Below are 20,636 nucleotides of genomic sequence, written 5' to 3' on the forward strand. Positions count from 1 at the left end.
TCTTTGTCAAATAAATAAATAAAATAAAATAAATGGTGATTTCAATGGAGAGGTGGAAATGCTAGGAATCCCCGGAAATGCACTGGTTGTATAGATTCTGATTTAGAAAGCTGTGCGTACCTAGAATCTCTATATTTTTTAAAAAGTCTCCAGGGATTCAGATGTGGAAATAGGTTTAAGAATCATTGGATGAAAGGCTAAAATAACCAAACAACATCATGGTATTTCATAGTGATTAGAAAAAGATACAACTCTCTTGCCTCCCACATCTGCATTTTTAAGAATGAGTGTAATTGTGGCACCTGGGTGGCTCAGTCCGTTCAGAGTCTGCCTTCAGCTTGGGTCATGATTCTGGGGTTCTGGGATCGAGTCCCACATTGGGCTCCTTGTTTGAGGGGAGTCTGCTTCTCCCATCCCCCCTGCTGCTCCCCATGCTTGTCCCCCCCCAAATAAATACAATCTTAAAAAAGAAATGGGTGCAATCAACCAGGTGTATTGAGATAATAAATGAGATTCTGATTTGAACTTTCTTCTTTTGTAAGGGAAATTCAGGTTAGTTTGTTTCTGTTGGTGGTGTACTTCACAGGATACACATGAATTTTTTCCTAAAATCAAGAATAGGGTAACTAAATTTATGATAGTATGTGGCTGAATTAAATTTGAAAATTTTTTAATGTTTGTTTTATTTAAGTAATCTCTATACCCTATGTGGAGTTTGAACTCATGAGCCCCAAATCAGGCATCTAATCTGCCCACTAACTGAGGCAGTCAGGCACTCCTGAAATACTTTTTAATGCATTTTTTTGAGATATAATTTATACACCATAAAATTCATCTTTTTAAACCATACGGTTTCATATTATATCCACTAAGTTGTCTAACAATGATCACTATCTAAATCTAGCCCATGTTCATCCCCCCCTAAAAGAAGCCTCATTAACTGTCATTCCCTAGTATTCCTTATACCCAGTCCCTGGAAAACACTACTTTTTTTGTATCTGTGGATTTGTCTCTTCTGGACATTTTATATAAATGAAATCCCTACGATATGTGGCCTTTTATGCCTTTCTTTTTCCACCTAGCATAATATTTTCAAGGTTCATCTATATTGAATAGCTGAATATTATTCCATTGCATGGATATACCACATTTTATTTATTCTGTAGTCTTTTTGTATGCTTACCAAGTCAACTGAATTTTTAGTGTTTTTGCCTTTTACGTTTATTTTAGGAGGTAGGCTATTCTTCGTAAGTTATGGATATGAACTCCTTAGTCTTTAAGAGTAATTAATGTTACATGCAAGTTATGAATTACTAAATTCTACTGCAATGAATATTACACTATGTGTTAACTAGAATTTAAATAAAAACTTGAAACAAAAAATTTTTTTAAAGAGTAGTGTTTGTTTTTCATTTCTATGCAGGTTTCTATATTACATTACATTTACTTTTCTTTCTTTTTATTTTAACATTTACTTTTTCTTAATGAGGTTGCTTGGAATCCTGTAATTCTTTAAAAACTTGACCGTCTGGAGCTTTTTTTTTTTCTTTTTTGGGTCAAAGTGAACATTTTGCTTTTGGAGGAGCTGATTATTTCAGTAAGTGAATATATTATCTAAAGGGATTCCCCTGAGATGTAGCTGTTTGGTTTTATTTAGCATAAAATAAGCATGACACCATTATTAAATCATCTGTACTACAAAGTCTAGCTGCCATAAAGGATTGGAACCAGTAGAATACATTAATATATTTAATTTTGCTGAAGTTACAAAAAACTTCAGTACTTGCTGAACTACCATTTTGGGGTATGTCATATATAACCTTTTTTGCGGGGGGGGAGATCGTGTTTTGTAGGTTTTTTTGAAAGCAGGAGTTTAACAAGCCTGAATTGCAGTAATCACCTTACCTATACTTTAATTCTCTGGTATTTACTGTTTTTTGGAGGGGGGGGGGGTATAGGCAAGAACCTTTGAGAATCTCATAAAAGTTTTGATCCTTCCTTAGAAAATATACCCACACACACCTACATACATGTCCTTAAAATTTTGCGTATCATTTCGGACGTCTTGGGAATTCTTGCTTTAATGATAAAGGGAAATCTCTATAGAAAAATCATGAAAATGAATATAAGTTAAGAAGGGATTATCAGCATTAGATCTGACTCTGAGAAAGCCCAGCAGAGTTAATGATAAGAAAGAAGCCAGGGCAGTAAGAGGGGAAGCATAGCCATTACTTTCCAAGGGCCATCTGGCTCTTTGCAGTTTAATGCTTTCTGTTGAACTGCATGTTTTGCTTCTGTTTTCATTTCCTCTTTTCTCTCCTTTTTCCCACCCAGGGAAGTCTTTGTTCAGAGTTTATGGTTCTTATCACCTGGGGTTTGCACTTGGGATTTATAATCACACCTAAAGAATAAGCTACACATATTGTATGGTCTTCCAGTTAAGCGACTGCCCCTAGAAAGTGCTTTTAAGTTCTTCTAAAGGTGAGATGTTTAATTTAAAAATTGCTGTGGTAATTTGGTGATCGTTGTCTTTAAGGGCATAAAATGTCCTTCTAGCCTTCTCAGCCTATTTATCTTGTCTCTATTTTTTAAATTTAATTTAACTTTATTTTTATACATAAATACATATATATATATATATATATATTTTACACTCATGGCTGCTAACTTAATAATAGAAGTTTTGAAACCCTAAGTATTTGTTTGTTTCCCCACAGTCATTACCTTCTACCTAGAATAATTTTAAACTTTTGACGTTGGCACACACCTTTGTTGTTAAAACCCTGCCTCTCAAAATAGGGATCCTGCAAAAGGTTCAGTATGAGGGCAGAATCAATTGTAATATGAACTATGTTTTTGAAGAAATCTCACACTTTCCCCCTCTGCCTTATGGACCCAAAGAAAATAGATTTGTCAAAATTCATTCACATGTCCACATTAAAATACTTTTTGCTCCAGAAGTTTTCTTTTCCTGGTAGCTTATGTGGAAAGGAAAAATACAGGTGTCTTAAAAATGCGACAGGATAATTCCCAATTATTGTGTAATTTTTCTTTTTTATTCCACATTCATTGTGGAATCTTAAATTCTGTGGAACTTTTTTTTTTTTAATCCCTTTTTGGCTTCTAACCAGCACTTTCAAATCAAAATTCAGAGCAGGTAGAGAAATGCTTTTAAAATGCATATTTGATGTAGTAAGTGCTATGCTATGCTTCTGAAAGGGCCCGGGTCACAGCTGCATACATGAAAATGCACGGTGACTGTAGGCATTGTTTCCTCACACAGAAAAGGCAATCTGTGTCTATCGCTGAATTTATGATGTAAATCAAATCCTCCCGTTCCTGTATTCAGCGACAGAGCAGAAAGGTTGAGGTGACCTAAAGGTTACAAATAACTTTTGCTTTTTGATTTGCCTACCGCAAGATGACTTTTTTTTTTTTTTACTCCCTCTTTTCTATTAAGATTGATGTATTTATACTTGGAAAGGTGAATCTAGTTACATACCTTATTCTGTCATTGCCTCGGTGCTAGTCTAGCGGAACCGCGCGTTTATCATTCCTTCCTGCCCCGACTCAGTTCTGTTAGGATGCCTGTACCGCGCTGTGTTGTTGACAATATTATTAAAGGGTGGGGAGGACTCGAGTATTAGGTACCAACTCTGCGAGCTTCCTCTGTGTGTTTTATCACTGAACAATGTGGACTTAGAAACCGCGTACTAAAGGCACTGTGAGACGTTGGTTTTTCACAATCCAGGCAAAGAGTTTGAAAAGGTGCTTTGGGGAGAGCCTGTGTGTGTGTGTTACATTTATTGTAGTTGTGCCTCAGCAGCAAGAGGGAAACTTAACAAGAGTAAGACAGATCCAGCTTTCAGACAGCTTCTCCTCTGATTTAAGAAACAGACCTACCTGCCAGAGAATCAGGACAGTACCACGTTGATGGAGTATTCCGTGTGCTCAGTACAATGGAAATGCGTTATTTACAATGGCATTTAAGACTTTTATAAATCGTGAAATGGGAAGGTGCCAAAGAACGGAGGACAAATCGGTTCCTCCATGGCAGAAACAAAAACCACACAGTGAGGGAGAGAGCAGAGGCACTTGAGGCCAATGAAGGGTGACCAGATAGCCTGGTTTGTATTGATTTTAACCTTTAGAAAAACGGTGGTCTTCTCTTTTAAGAGGAAGGCAGAATCTATTGGAAGTCTCAGGAGTTGGGAAATTCCGACTTAAAAATTTGTGCTCCTTCTGGGGTTTAAGCATCTGCCTTCAGTTCAGGTCATGATCCCAGGGTCCTGGGATCCATTCCCTCATCGGGCTCCTTGCTCAGTGGGAAATCTACTTCTCCTATCCCTCTATGTGCATGCTCTTTCTCTCTCTCTCAAGCAAATAAATAGCATCTTAAAAAATTAAAAATAAAAGTAGACTCCTTTGTGAGGTTTAGATTTTATTGAACATTGGCCTTAGAGCCACCTAAACTTGGCCTAGAATTATTAACAGTTGAGAGTCTTCTGTATTGCTTTCTGCCTTTCCAGGGTTTGGCCCTACCTCTAGTCTGGAGCAGTATGAAGGTAAGGGCTTTAATGGGTCCCTTGGGTTGTATATCTTTAGAACTGGAACGTTCTTAGTCTGATGTCTTCATTTTACAGATGAAGAACTTTGCCCAAGAGAGGTTAATTCTCTTGCCTGAGATCACGTGGTTTGTTGCAGAACCTCAATGTCAATCTGGAACTCTTGACCCTTTCAGTTCCTTACTTTCCCTTCACTATTTTCCCTCTACCTCTCTACTGGCAGTTTTTCCTGAGATAGGATTGTGGCAGCCTAACAGTAAGTGATTCCACTGATGCTAGGTAGGCACTGCTTCTATAAATAATAATGATGACTGTGTCCCACTATTACGTTTGTTACTCACAACTTGCATAGCTTATTGTCTGCCATTATTAATTTTACAAGTGATCAGGTTGATTGTATGGTCAACCCATCTATCATTTTGAATAAAGTATTATAGTCAATTTTTAAAATAACTTGAGTAGCAGTTATAACTGCTTAATCTTAAAATTTCACTTAATTGAAGTGAAATTTTGCTTGATGTTCTTTCGTACACATTCTTTTTTTGATCAGCAGTGCTTCTAATGAAGAACAAAGGTGACTTATTTAAACTATGGACCCTTCCATTTACCTTGACTTTTCTCAGTTGGATATACTTGAATGAAGTGGAGTGGCAGTGAATGAGAAGGAGCAGTGAATGAGAAGGAGAAGGAAAAGAGAAATCTTGAATAATCCATAAATTTAATAATCCCCACATGCATCAAGAATGAATTACACTTACCCTTATGATGTCTTAAATGTTCCAATGATAATATTTTAAATAGGAAAATAACTATTTTCTATCATACCCAAATTAGTAGGTATATTATTGAATATTGTTTATTTTGGAACATGATTCTGTATTTTGCAAAGGAATAATTTTCCATTAGTTTTCCCTTTAAAATTCTGGAGTTTCTGCTGTATTGTGTTAGCCTTGTGCACCTAATGTTAATATTTGAGGACTATATTTCCATAAGAAACTTACAATTTTGAGTATGATCGATTGCTTTGGTTCATTGCAAAGAAGGGTGAAGGTGGAATCAAGTCTTCTTTTTTTTTTTTTTAAATAGCTCTGGGATGGTACCATGGTTTAATCAGTTTTGTGCCTCTCCTAAGTGCTTGTCATTTTACAGTAATGCAGTGGTTCTTAACCAGGGGGCAGTTTTGTCCCCAGGGACATTTGGTAATGTCTGGAGACATTTTCGACTGTCATAACTACATTGAATGCTATTAACATCTTGTGGGTAGAGGGCAAGAATGCCGCTAAATATCCTTCAGTGCACTGGACAACCCCCGAAAGAGTTCTCTGACCCCAAATAGCGGGAGTGCAAAGATTGAGAAAACTTCATGCATGGCAGTTGTACCATAAAGTATATTGAATTAGAAAATGCATTCATTCTGTTAAGCTTTCTATATTTGTATTCGCATACCAATTTGATGATTCACATGGGAGAATTTAGCTCTTTGCTTCATTATGCTCAAAGTAGTAAAACAAAATCTTGCCAATTAAAATTGATTTTAGGTTAGTTGTATTCAATTGAAATAGTATAATATTATCCAATGTTAATTGCTAGTAAGATTCAGTGTTCTTATTTTGGACTTCCCTTCTGCCTCAAGAGAGTTTCTTGGAATCAGTATTTTGTATTATTCTCTGCAGTATTTGTACTTGGATCTGATGTAATCAATTCTTTGGAAAAGTTAGTCTAAATCAGTAATTCATCTGGATAATCCCTATTCTCCTATATTCTACTTTGTCTTGTCTTTAATGTTTACGCCTGAGATACTAAATAGACTTTCTTGAATCCAGTGTCTAGCAAAACAGGTCTTCAGCTTCATGCAACAAAGCTAGAGTGGTTCCCACAATCCCAGTGAAGTAGAAGTGAAATTATATTGGGTGTATGTGCAGCATTTCTGATCCTACTTTAAAATTACTCCCACAGGGGTGCCAGGGTGGCACATTTGGTTAAGCGACTGCCTTTGGCTCAGGTCATGATCCTGGAGTTCAGGATCAGGTTCCCAGCTCCATGGGGAGTCTGCTTCTCCCTTTGACCTTCTCTTCTCTCATGCTCTCTCTCTCAAATAAATAAATAAATAAATAAAACCTTAAAAAAAAAAAAAGATTACTCCCTCTGGGACACCTGGGTGCTCAGGTGGTTAAGCATCTACCTTTAGCTCAGGTCATCATCCCAGGGTCCTGGGATCAAGTTCTGTATTGGGCTTCTTGCTCATTGGGGAGCCTGCTTCTCCCTCTGCTTGCCACTCTCCCTGCTTTTTCTCTTTCTCCCTCTCTCTCTGACAAATAAATAAAATCTTGAAAAAAAAATTGCTACCTCTTATTTCTGTTGACCCGATTTAATTGGGACAAAAGTTTTTAAACTTTTGTAGATAGAAAACAAAACAAAACAACCCACCAAAACAGTAGATACTTGAGGTTTTTTTGCAGGGAGGTGGGTGGTGAGGAGCGAGTTGGAGGAAGGAATGACTTACAAGGGAAGAGTATTGGAAAGCATGTAAGTGCTTTATGATCACACACAGTGTGTGATAATACATAATGATGTGATAACTTGTTGGGTTTTCTTCTTAAATAGTCATAAATGCCACCATTAAGTGGAGGATTAACGGATGGGCCTATGGGATGTTACTTTTTCAGTGTGGTGCTTGGCAGGAGCCAAACCCATACCGAAAATGATAGCAGGTGCTGTTCTTTTCTTTTTCTTTGTGTTTCCTGGAACATGACCTACTGAAGTCTCAACCTTTGAAGTCTGACTGATGTGACATTCCTGGGAGACTGTCAGGATCTATAACATTTGTTTGTTAATATCTGTGGCAACTAGAGTAGAAGCAATTCTAGGTAGGTTTCAGTGCCAAAGAGTTTGGAACTTGGAAATAGGATTTTGATAGGATTTTTGAGTGTTGGCAGAAATCGTTGGAGTGATCCCTTAGCAATGGCAGTCATCCGATCAGTCAGAAATAGCCTGTGCTGTGACAAACAGGAGGGTGGCAGGAAGTGACGTTCGTGCCTGGTAGGTCAGGTGAGGTTGAGGAGCATGGGAGGAGGTGGTGGTCTAATACGCGGGGACTGTGGAGTCTTGTCAGAGCCGTGCCTCTCGTGAGAGTTCCATGTGAAGGACCTGCTATGCTTTTCTGTTTAAGAGAGAGCCAGACATCCGACAACTTCCTGACTCTTCACCTCCCTCTTCTGTTTTTTTTTTTTTTTTTTTTTTTTTTTTTTTGTAGTGGTTCTCAGCCCTGGCAACGCGTTAGAATTGCTGGAAGAGTTTTTAAAAATGACTAATGACTAAAAATGACTAATAATCCCAGGATCCTGGGATCATAACAAACTGAGTCATGCAGGCACCCCCTCTTTAGGTATCTTAATGGATGTAGCCCAAATAAAAATTCTCATTCTTGTTCAATAGAAATTTTAAGAATTTTCAGTTTGGAGAGTTTATTTTCAGATGGGAGAAATGTTTTCTTTCTTTTTTTTTTTTTTAAAGATTTTATTTATTTATTTGACAGACAGAGATCACAAGTAGGCAGAGAGGCAGGCAGAGAGAGAGAGAGGGGGGGGGGGGGAAGCAGGCTTCCTGCAGAGCAGGGAGCCCGATGCGGGGCTCGATCCCAGGACCCTGAGATCATGACCCGAGCCGAAGGCAGCAGCCCAAACCACTGAACCACCCAGGCGCCCCGAGAAATGTTTTCTTTTTCCTTAAATATGCTGGGGGAATGGAGCCACACACTCAGAAGAACAGGGTAAGTAGGAACTGGGAGGGAGAGAGTGCTTATAAGTTGAGGCAATGTTAAAAGAAATAGAACCTTCCAGACTTGGAAAGAGAGGAAGAGGAGGTGGCCCAAGCCTTCCAGGAATGGAGAAACCAAGGAGATGGATAGGACCGAGCTCCTGGATTCAAGAGCTTGACCAAAGTCCGAGGGTTACTGGGTGGCAGACTTTGTGCTCTAATTTGGATCCCTGAGACTCAAAGTTGATTCTTTTTTCTGCAAAATAGGTAGAGGAAAAGAATGTTAGTTCTAATCACCCAACTCTGCAACAAATGGTAGTTTTGCATCCTGGAAAAAGGTTTCTAGAGGGCATTGGCTCTTGTTGCTGTATTTGGATATTGAGAATTTGTAATCTGGAAATCACAGCTTCTTCCTATGTAACTTTTTGTGCTTTTCAGAAATCATCCTCAGCCTTTGATCACTATGCTTGAACACAGACCTGATTGCTGGCCGGTACTTTTGCAGCAGCTGACGTCATTTTTCCAGCAATGCCCTGAAAGGTAATGTAGAATAAAATAAATGAGGGATATGGAATGGCATATGCCTATTTTAGAGCTTTTTTTTTTTTTTAAAGCTGCTTTGACTATGTTTTCTCTTGAAGAAAAGAAGTGTTTTAGAATAGGAGATAGTTGTGTTTTTTAATAGTAAAAGGCAAAAAACCCCAAACAAAACCCACCAACAAACAAAAAATCCCTCAAAAGCCCTACCAGATCTAATTGATGGTCGAAATATTGAATATGAGAAAAGCTATTATTAAAGAAGTTAAGGCTTCCCTGCTTAGTTGGGAGTCTGCTTCTCCCTCTCCCCCTCCTCCCTGCTCATGCCCTTCTCAAATAAATAAATAAAATCTTAAAAAAAACCACACAAAACATTAAGCATTGGTTACTTAGGAAAGTTGACTGGAAATATTTGGTAAGCTACTACACAATACATAGGAAAGATAGCTTCTTCCCTCAGAAATTGATTAGTGAGTGATCTCTATACTGGAAATCTTCCAATTGGAATCAAGTAATACTGCGATACATGGGCTTAGTTCAGCTTCACCAGGGTGTTCTGATGGTCCTCAAAACTAACCCCCCTTCTTCCATTTGTACTGCCATGATGCTGGTTCATATCCTCATCTCTTTCTGTGGCTTTTGCCACCTGTGCCTCCAGTCCTGTTCTGCTCAGAGCGATTCTCTTAACATCCATCAGGGTGTTATATCAAGAGAGTAGATCTTGGGACGTCTGGGTGGGTCAGTCCCTTGAGCATCTGCCTTCAGCTCAGGTCCATGATCTCAGGGTCCTAGGAATGAGCTCTGCATCGGGCTCCCTGCTCAGCGGGGAGTCTACTTCTCCCACTATCTGTACCTCTTTGTGTACGTGCACTCTCTTTCTCAGAGATTTTTTTATTTGTTTGACATAGACACAGCGAGAGAGGGAACACAAGCAGGGGGAGTGGGAGAGGGAAGAGCAGGCCTCCTGCTGAGCAGGGATCCTGATATGGGGCTCAATCTCGGGAAGGACCCTGGGATCATGACCTGAGTCAAAGGCAGATGCTTAACGACTGAGCCACCCAGGCACCCCTCAGATAAATAAATCTTAAAAAAAAAAAAAAAAAAAAAAAGATGAGAGTAAATCTTATGGTATCACTTCCTTGCTTAAGTTAACACAGTTGTGGTTTTCAAACTGCACTTGCATAATGTGGGCTGAGGATGGGGACTGCCCTTTACCTTGTTAGCTCTTTCTATAGACCCTGCATGTTGATAGCTTATGGCAGCCTTCTACTGGCAAACAATAGTGTGGCTTCTGAAATAGTTGGAAAATCCCTGGACTAGATGGTAAAATCGAGTTTGTTATGCTAGGCTCTCTTTCTTACAGAGTTTCAATCTATTTCCCCAGTTTTCTCTTGACTTACTGGTTTATGGATGGTACTTGGACTTGCTTTTGATTCCACATAGAGAGCCATGCTGTTCCCTTTCCTCCGTGTCTTTGCTTATCAGTACCTACCTTACTCTTGAATTTTACCCCAATTATCAGTACCTACCTTACTCTTGAATTTACTCTTTCCTGACTCATTTCTTTCTTTTAAATCTCTCTGCTCAGAAGTCCTTGCTTACCAAGCTTAATGAGGCATCTGTTTTATGTGGTCTCATAGTAACTTCAGCTGTGATTTGTAACATTATTGTACTTATAATTCTTCTCTGGGAAAACTTTGTGAGGTCAGGGACTGTGCCTCATTAGTCTTTGTATTAATAAAGCCTGGCCCATTTCTAGTTGCTCTATAAATATTGAACTTATGTACATGAGGTGCATTGTAGAGGGCTTTATAATATATTGTATCACTGCATACTTAGTACCATCATGCAAGGTCATGATAGGACACCATTGTTCCAGGTAATCCAATGCCCGAGTTACATTTACCACACTAGTGCCATTCATTCATATTTTCTTGCCCTTGAAGGTCTTACCATGTCCTATCCATACAGTTTCTTAGAAAACCATTTCTGAGTCCATAATTTCAGTGTTAGATGGGATTTCTAGGCACGGTATACTGCCACAGGAAGTTTTAAGGGACATAGGGAACCTTGGATCATCTGCCAATGAGAAAAATCAGTGTGACATTTGGATGATAGCTCAACAGAAACATCACTAACTCTATTCCCTCACCTAGATTGCATTTTCATTGGTAAGATATTAACGTTTCCTAAATAAGTTTTTGTTCATCTTTATCAGAAAGTAAAAATAACGAACTTACACATTTTTAATTTTAATTTTTAATTTTTAAATTTTATTTGACAGAGGGAGACCCAGGGAGAGAGGGAACACAACAGGGGGAGTGGGAGAGGGAGAAGCAGCTTCCTGATGATCAGGGAGCCTGATATGGGGCTCGATCCCAGGACCCTGAGATCATGACCTGAGCTGAAGGCAGACGCTTAACAACTGAGTAACCCAGGCACACCCCCCAGGCACATCCCCCAAACTTATACATTTTTTTAAAGATGATTTCTTGCTCTTGTTAAATAGATTAGGATTTTTTATAAAAGATGCAGCTGCTGTTGTGCCAAATTTATTATTAAGCATTTTTTTTTTAAAAGATTTTATTTATTTATTTGTAGGCAGAGAGAGGGAGGAGGAAACAGGCTCCCTGCCAATCAGAGAGCCCGATGCGGGTCTCGATCCCAGGACTCTGGGATCATGACCCGAGCAGAAGACAGAGGCTTTAACCCACTGAGCCACCCAGATGCCCCAAGCTTGTTTTTAGGGTAACCCTCAAGAATATCTTTCTTTTGCAACTCTTGAGTTAGCCATCGTGTAATTAATTACCTTTTGGTTATCTTCATTTCAAAAGAGTATTATATTGGGATTTGGATGTAGTTATTATAATGAAATATGTCCAGATATTCCTAAAGTAAAGATTATTAATTGACTTTGGTTTTTCACTGATAAGCTTCTGTTGACTCTTTTCATTCAAGTTCTCTCATGTTAGATTATGCTATCAAGAGCCTTTTGGAAGTTCTTTTTCTTTCTCTTTTCTTTTCTTTCTTTCTTTTTTTTTTTTTTTTTTTTTTTTTTTTGACAGACAGAGATCACAAGTAGGCGGAGAGGCAGGTAGGCAGAGAGAGAGGGGGAGCCCAATGAGGGGCTCGATCCCAGGACCCCGGGATCATGACCTGAGTTGAAGGCAGAGGCTTTAACCCACTGAGCCACCCAGGCGCCCCATCAGAAGTTCTAAATTAAATTTATTTGCTAAGAATAATTTCAGTTGCCTCGTGTCCACTTTTACACTATGGGGTTACTCTTTACAGAATGAAATTGACATTTCTGGTTGCATTTTTCAGCAGACCAACCATTAGTTTCCTGAGATTTAATTTTAGGGCAAGTTAGCTTAGGAACTTAGTAACTTCAGTAGTTTGGAAGGTAATGAAGGAAGGTTGGTGATTTAATTTGCTGAGAATATAAACAGTGATTCACAACTAGGGGAAGAAGGAAAAATGTTGTGAAGAGAGCTTGTATTCTGGTTCTTCCTGTGTTAGGAATTGTTGATTAGCTGGGTTCATTTTTAATATGTAGATGTCCTGACATGACAGTGTATCTTATGCTAGATTTTTATGAGCATTATTTTCTAATTAAATTCTGCATTCATTTATAGAAGGCCTGCGATGTTAAGACCTGAGAATTGCATAAATTGTCATAGACCTGAGAATTGCGTTAATGGTCAATGACGTCATTGTCTCTAGGCCTGGTACTTCCAAGTTTATCTGGTCTCACGTATAATTTCTCAGATGAAGGAATGAAGGAGAGCAACATCAAATGACTCAGGGTCACAGGATTAATTAGTGGTTGAGATGGGCCCAAAGCCTCAGTTTCCTGACTTTCATTCCAAGTTTTCCCCTACCACTTCTCCCTCTGTTAACATAAAGAGACACGTGGGTGTAGATAGATGTGCACACAGTTAATTACATTTGTAAACATTCTTAATCACTTTGGGATTTCAAGTTGTCTGTTTTATTATATTTCTTTTCTCCTTCAGACCTGTCAATTTCATACCCCACTGAAATGACAGTCATCAGATACCGCCTAGGAAATACAAAATCTAAAATCAGGACAGATTAAGCCAAAGAGATTTTTTTTTAAAATTTTGTTTATTTATTTGACAGACAGAGATTACAAGTAGGCAGAGAGGCAGTCAGAGAGAGGAGGAAGCAGGGTCCCTGCTGAGCAGAGAGCCCGATGTGGGACTTGATCCCAGGACCCTGGGATCATGACCTGAGCCGAAGGCAGAGGCTTTAACCTACTGAGCCACCCAGGCGCCCCAAGCCAAAGAGATTTTAATTAAAAAAAATTTTTTTTATTTGGTCTTTTATTTATTTATTTATTTATTTTTTAAAAGATTTTATTTATTTGACAGAGATCACAAGTAAGCAGAGAGGCCGGCAGGTGGGGTGGGGGTGGGGGCCGGAAGCAGGCTCCTCGCTGAGCAGAGAGCCCGGTGTGGGGCTCCATCCTAGGACCCTGAGATCATGACCTGAGCCGAAGGCAGAAGCTTAACCCACTGAGCCACCCAAGCAACTCCTAGTCATTTATTTATTTTAAAGATTTTATTTATTCATTTGATAGGGAGATAGAGCACAAGCAGGGAGAGTGGCAGGCAGAGGGAGAGGGAGAAGCAGGCTCCCCACTGAGCAGGGAGCCCGAAACGGGATCCTGCTGTGAGCTGAAGGCAGATGCTTAACTGACTGAGCCACCCAGGCGCCAAGCCAAGGAGATTTTTAAACATTATATTGTCCTAACGAAGTTCAGCATTATGTCCGTGATGTCAAACAATAATAGCCTCTTGGAAATACGTTTCTTTCTTTCTTTTTTTTTTTTTTAAGATTTTATTTATTTGACAGAGAGAGATCACAGTAGGCAGAGAGGCAGGCAGAGAGAGAGGAGGAAGCAGGCCCCTGCTGAGCAGAGAGCCCGATGCGGGACTCGGTCCCAGGACCCTGAGATCATGACCTGAGCCGAAGGCAGCGGCTTAACCCACTGAGCCACCCAGGCGCCCGGAAATACGTTTTTTTACATGAATCCTGCAGTTTGCCTTTAGCATCTCAAAGTAGGAGAAAACTGATAAGCTGTTTGTGGGTGTTATTGACACCTGGATAGTGTTTATTCTTTGGGGAAGGTGTTATTAGAGATGCAGAAACAATGTTTCTTAAATCCTTCTTCTAGAAACATCTTTGTATTCTAACCTAGACATACGTTGTCTGCTTGCTTAATCTATGAAGATCTTTTTAGTTTCCTAAAATGGATGGTTTGATAAAAGGCGTGTTTTAGTAAGAATTATGAACTCAGAAATCCTCAGAAGTTTTTTTATAGATTGTGTAAATATTTGTCTCTTGAGGAAAAAATCCCTCCAGCTTGTGAGCACCATCAGGTTGAGTATTTTTTCTGTTTCTTGCTTTGTTTCTAGCACATAGAAGGGTGAATGGGATACTGGAGGTACTCAGTAAATTTTGCCAAGAGAATAAATGAATAAGTAAATCTTACCAGTTTGGTAACTTGAAAATATGCTAATGGTGTTTTGAAATCCCATTGCTGTTTAATGTATAGTTTTATAAAATTATGTGTCAAGATAATTTAAATAGCATTTCTTCCATGAAGTATTGAAGTATTGTACTCTTTACCTTTCTTTTAGAAGTTTTCACTTTATGTCCTCTAGTCCAGGAAGAGAGCTAATTGCCACTGTTAGATTGTGCACCTCTTTTTTTTTGTTTGTTTGAGGGAGACAGAAAATCCCAAGTAGGTTCTGTGCTTGGGCTTGATCCCATGACCCTGAGATCATGACCTGAGCCCACACCAAGACATTTAACTGACTGAGCCACCCAGGTGCCCCTAGGCTGTATGCCTCTTAAGGATAGATAATGCCAGGCACCTGGGTGGCTCAGTCGGTTAAGCGCCTGCCTTCAGCTCAGATCAAGATCCCAGGGTCCTGTGATGGAGTTCCACATCAGGCTCCATGCTGCTTGGAAAGTCTGCTTCCTCCTCCGACTCTCTCTGTGTCTCTTATGAATAAATAAATAAAATCTTAAAAAAAAAAAGATAATGCCTATTCACCTTTATAGCTTATCTAACAATTCCCTATGTATAATAAATATGAAACAGTAAAATAAAATTATGATCTGCATGCTAATTGTAGTACTACTCTATGATGTAGTATAACTGAATCGATTAATTTAGTAATTGAATATCTCTTTGGAGGCCTACTATGTCATTATCGGTGATCCAGCAGTAAACAGAAATCCATGCTGTCATTTGGCTTATAGTATGGCCCAAGATAGAGAGAGAGGTATTTAGTAAATAATGACAATATATTCATTGTCCTCTGGAAACCCATAACGGGGCTCTGCTTTCACTAGGTTAAGGGAAGGCCCTCAGGGAGTCATTTTATTTTATTTTTTAAAAGATTTTATTCATTTATTTGACAGACAGAGATCACAAGTAGGCAGAAGCAGGCAGAGAGAGGAGGAAGCAGGCTCCTTGCCGAGCAGAGAGCCCCATGTGGGGCTCTATCCCAGGACCCTGGGATCATGACCTGAGCCAAAGGCAGAGGCTTTAACCCACTGAGCCACCCAGGCGCCCCAAGGGAGTCATTTTAAAGGCAAGAACTGGAAGGTGAGAGGAATTAGCAGAGGCAGGAACAGGAAAGGAAAAAAAGAGGAGAATGTTCTAAGTAGAGGGAATAGCAGGTGGGAAGAACATTCAGAGAACCTGACTGAACATCTGAAAGACATTTAGTGTAGCTCAGTGGAGAGCAAAGGGGAGTGAGCAATGAGGCTGAAAAGACAAGCAGAGGCTCGATTATGGAGGGTTTGTGACTTGGGCTAAATACTTTATCTTAAGGGGGCATGCTCTTTTAAGCTGGTTAATGACCTGATCAAATGTATATACCTCAAGGGTAATTCTAGCTAAATTTTAGTGACTTCGGATGAGTTATTGAGGTATATTGAAATCTAAATAGATATGAAAGATATGTAAAGCCTTCCTCCTTTGAGTGGGAAGAACTTAAGAGGAAGGACTTGGCAAATGACCTTTCTCCTCTTTCATTGCTGCAACTGCGCAATGGGATGGTTTTATTTCATAGGGTTGTGGTGAGGACATGGATTGAAAGGCATGAAGTGCAATAGCTTGGACACCCCATGTGTTGACCATTTGACAAGTAAATGTTAATGGTTCATGTAGTCTTCTTGGGATGCCCGTATCGTTTCGTTTTCCATAGAACTGCACCTGTGGAGTTTTTCCAAAAATGCGTGTCAATGTCCTATCCCTGGAGCGTGCATCCTGACTTCTGCAATTCCAAAAAGGCTCTAGGGTCATTTTCATGTCCACCAAAGCCTGGTCCTGCAGATGTAGATGATATTTTAGTATGCGAGTAAACATTCTTGTAGTCTTGGGCATCAGGCTTCTGGGCTCCTGGTGTTGTCATATTCCCCAGGGTGCAAAGACCTGGGAGGCATGGATCCCAGTAAGTCATGTTGGAATTGAAGAATCACAAAAACAAGTTACATTCCGTGGTATCCTAGTGTGTCATGAACTATAAGTTGATGTTTGACAATTACTGCTTGGTACCCTGTTGAACTTGGTGACTGGCTTATGCATGAAATGATTTGCAGGTCAGAAGTTTCGTGTATCCAAATAATGGCACCATTTCTATGGTATCTCTATTGCGAACCATCCCAGTTACAAGAATATGCTAAACTGCGCCTAATGCTGCTGAAAGTCTTACTTCAACCCCGGGTTCCTGGTGACCCAGAGCAACCATCAGTCTTGGAACAACAGATACTTCAGCTGTGTTGTGACATGGTTCCGTGTTTGCAGGTAAGGCCCCTCGTCCTCCTCCACTGATGTAACAGCAGCGTCAATCAGTGTTGGTTGTTCCCATCATGCATAGAGTAGAACGCATGATTTGCAAACTTGGATACAAGCCTGGTTCTAGAAATGCTCGCAGACTTTTGGAGATGAGGAAGGAACCAAATATAGATTTAACATTTACACATATCCTGTTATAACTAAGTTCATAGACCTGTAAATCAATATAATCTATTTTAGGATTAGTAAGAAATAAAAGGTTTCTGTTGTTCAGAAAAGACTTTGCAGGGTAAAGAATTTTGAGTTGAGTTCCTCTTTATGCTAGACACAAGAGTTACAAGAAAAAAATAAAACTCTCTACAAATTAGCAAAAGGTGTGCTTCTGGGCAGATATAGCCCTGGAAATGCAGGGCATGACCAGCTGAGCGCTGGCTAGAGTCCAGGTTCCACATATCTCCTGACAACGTACTCGGTGACCCTGCGGTCTCCTGCATGTGAGAAGCCCACAGTCTAGGAAGGGAGTTAAGACAAGTATGTAAATTCTCATAATTTGAAGTATGGATGGATCAAAGATGTTGAACAGGCATGGAGAAAATGCTGGGGATGTTCGAGGGAGAAATAATTTTGAGCTAATGTCTCTATAATTGCAGATTAAAAAAAAATGCCACTTACCACTGGGTTATGATGTCAGTGTAAGGATTAAGTTATCAGGCTGTCCCTCTCATCGTCGAGTTTTCCCGTTTGCCTAGAATCTGAGTGCCACGCTGCTTAGCTGATGGAGGGAATCTGTGAGGATTTTTCAGAGTGATCACTTGAGGTCCCAGATGACCTGTTTTAAGTTTGTGTTAGCAAAGAGTGACTGGACTGAATCTTTCCTTTGTGACTCATAAATGGGTTTTCCTGTAATCAAGGCAGAGAAAAGTTAATTAAAATGAATTCTCCTGTGGCTTTTCCAAAGCTTTTGTTTTGTGTGGGCAGTAAAGCACTGTGTAGCAGAACAACTTGGACTGGGGTACACCTCTTCCAGCTTGTGCTTACATCGCCCCGTTCTGTGCTCTCTGCTGGATGTTTGCCTTCATCCCCATGAATCTGGATCTGTGAGCTCTGAGAGGTATTTGGGGGAATATCATTCCCCCAATTATAATTGAGCTAGGTGAAGAAAAAAAAGGAGGTAGGTACATCATTTGGAACTAATGGAACTAGCAACATAAATACGTTTAATCACTTAACAAATTGGCTTTATTAGAGTATGAAGAATCTGAGTGTTTAGTAGGAACGTAATCCATTTTCCCACTGATTACAGGTATTTCTTAAACTCTCCGAGATAACCATCCCATGACTAAATTTTTAGGGATAAGAAATGTGCTGTTTTGCAAGGCAGCCTTTTTGTTTAGTTCTTCTAATTGACCTGCATTTTCCTTTTACCCATTAGTTTCTGTTCCTTATAGAACGAAACAAAATAGGCTTTTAAAAAAACCCACCTACATCCTGTTTTGTGTTGTTTATTTCTTTCCCTTCTCTTTCTTCCTTTCCATCCTTTCCTCCTTTCTTTCCTTCATCACTTTTTTGTACTAGGGTTTCCAGACTGTACTCTGTCTGTTGCCAGGAGTTCTCTAGTTTATCCGCGCTCAGAACGTGTTACTATGAAATGTTCTTTTTAGAGCTGAATACACCCCTGTATTTGTGGTCTGACCCATACTGTGCACATGAATAGACTCTCATCAATTAAAAAAATGTTATTTTAGAAATAACCCTGTTGCCGTGTTGACCCATGATGAAACGATGGTTCATGAAATTTCTAGTTTCTTTTCACGCCAGTTGCTCTTCCATTTAGTATTCGTATTTGTTTATTTGTCTTTAATTTACCTGCCTTAAACTTCACTGTTGACTTTTGTCCAAATAGTTCCTTCTTTTTAATTGTGAATCTTGTCATGGCACATGTAATCCATTGCACGTGATCTATTGCTACATCAAGACAGAACATTACAAGTATTGCTAAAAGTATTGGTAAAGATTGCAGAGCCTTTAATGCTAGCTTGCTGAGGTTGTCCAAAATTTTTTTTTATTATGGAAAATTTCAAGTATGCACAAAAAATACATTCAAGGAAATATATTGTCCAGTAAACATGAGGCTTTGTCTTGGTGTCAATCCCTTTTCTTGGTGGCCTTTGCCTTTGCCATTGTAGGTTTTTAAAAGAGTAAAATAATTTAGCTACTTGACTGTTTATCTTTTTATAAATTACCATTTTCTGTCTCTTCTCCCTTGATCTTTTAATATCTTTTTTCCCTCTTATTTGCTAGGAATTAAATTTTCTTTTTGTATAACTTATAATCCTTTTGGGTTATTAGGGTGGTAACGATTGGTGAAAGGTACAGCTGGTCAACTGTAGGCTTTCCTCTTGATAAATTTAACAAACACAAGGCTTCTGATTGAAGCAGATGGTTCATTGTTTGTAATCTCTGGTAAATGCCAATGTGTCTGTGAGCAGGACCATATCCTTAATACCAGCTCCAGAATTTTGATCGGAACAGCTGGGTTTGAATTGAATTGGGATTTTCAAGAGCACCCAAGTCCTTCCTATCTAATGCATTAGCCTGTTGAGAAGACACCCTACCATTAGAATATGGTCTTTCATTGCATCTGCCAAGTGTGGAAATGGTGCTCTCAGTTAAGGTTGTCTGAGCAAATATCTTCCAGATGAAGGGCTTAGTAGTACATTAGAATAACATGCCAACCCTTTTCTTCCAGGTAACTGTGTTGGAATCATTGAAAGGAGAGTTCATTTGGAGAGCTCAAAACCAACTTTGATTAATTTCCTTCAACATGTTGGCACAGTCTTGTCGTTTGTCTTAAAATAGAAAAATCTTTACTCAGAGAAGTCAGAAAAATAAACGAAAAGAATTTGTGTCAGCCAGCAGTAACAGAAACAGTAGCAAATTGTATTTTGGTTAGTGGCAACAATAAGGCAGAGTTTTTACCTGGTTTAATTCTCTTTGAGTTAATGTAAATGTTTTCATCTCTTTAAGTCTTTACAGGTTTAGAAAAGATTGCCAAAATTTCTTAGATAGTTCAAAATTATCTTTTGTTTTGTATATTTTATTTTAAGATTTTTTTTTTTTAAAAAGATTTTAGTTATTTATTTGACAGAGAGAGAGGTCACAAGTAGGCAGAGAGGCAGGCAGGGGGCGGGGGAGCATGCTCCCTGCTGAGCGGAGAGCCCGATGTGGGGCTTGATCCCAGGACCCTGAGATCATGACCTGAGCCACTCAGGAGCGCCCCACCCCTTTTTTTTTCTTTTTTGACAGATCACAAGTAGGCAGAGAGGCAGGCAGAGAGAGAGAGAGAGAGAGACAGAGAGGAGGAAGCAGGCTCCCCGCTGAGCAGAGAACCCGGCTCGGGGCTTGATCCCAGGACTCTGAGATCATGACCTGAGCCGAAGGCAGAGGCTTTAACCCACTGAGCCATCCAGAGTCCCCCCTTGTATATTATTTTAATATCCTATAATGACTTTTTTTTAAACAGGTAAAAGATTTGATCCAGACAACAGAAGTGATGCTGTTTATTGAGGAAGTATATTTAAGCTTACTGCGTCATCCCATTTTCTGGAAAATTCAGCTTACCCAGCTGACCCTGCAGTTGCTGTGTGTCTGTGAAGTCAGCCTAATGATAACTGGGGAATGCTCATCTTTAATTCACCTTTTAGAGCACAGTGTTGAACTTTTGAAGGAGGTAAGGAGAATACCAATGAAACCACACTCCTTTTTAAAACATTTTATTTTATTTATTTGACAGGAAGAGATAGAGAGCTCGAGCAAGTACAAGCAGGTTGAGTGGCAGAGGGAGAGGGAGGTTCGATGCGGGGCTTGATCCCGGGAACCTGGGATATGACCTGAGCTGAAGATAGATGCTTAGCCTACGGAGCCACCCAGGTGCCCTGAGA

General features: G+C 39.5%; 1 protein-coding gene across 8 annotated transcripts in view; it reads left to right on the forward strand.

Moving 5' to 3' along the window:
* The window catches only part of FOCAD (focadhesin), a 296,022-nt gene that overhangs the window by 59,985 nt on the left and 215,401 nt on the right, over positions 1–20,636 (forward strand). For all 8 annotated transcript variants that reach the window (XR_014301953.1, XR_014301954.1, XM_082695369.1 and 5 more), the window contains 3 exons: positions 8,760–8,861; positions 16,500–16,704; positions 20,219–20,425. Coding sequence is in view for 6 of the 8 variants with exons in the window: in XM_082695369.1 (XP_082551495.1) it covers positions 8,760–8,861; positions 16,500–16,704; positions 20,219–20,425 (514 nt within the window). In the remaining 2 variants the exon portion in view is untranslated. The remainder of the gene's footprint in view (positions 1–8,759; positions 8,862–16,499; positions 16,705–20,218; positions 20,426–20,636) is intronic.

This window comes from Mustela nivalis (assembly GCF_964662115.1).
Source record: "Mustela nivalis genome assembly, chromosome: 13".
Classification (NCBI taxonomy): Eukaryota; Metazoa; Chordata; class Mammalia; order Carnivora; family Mustelidae; genus Mustela; species Mustela nivalis.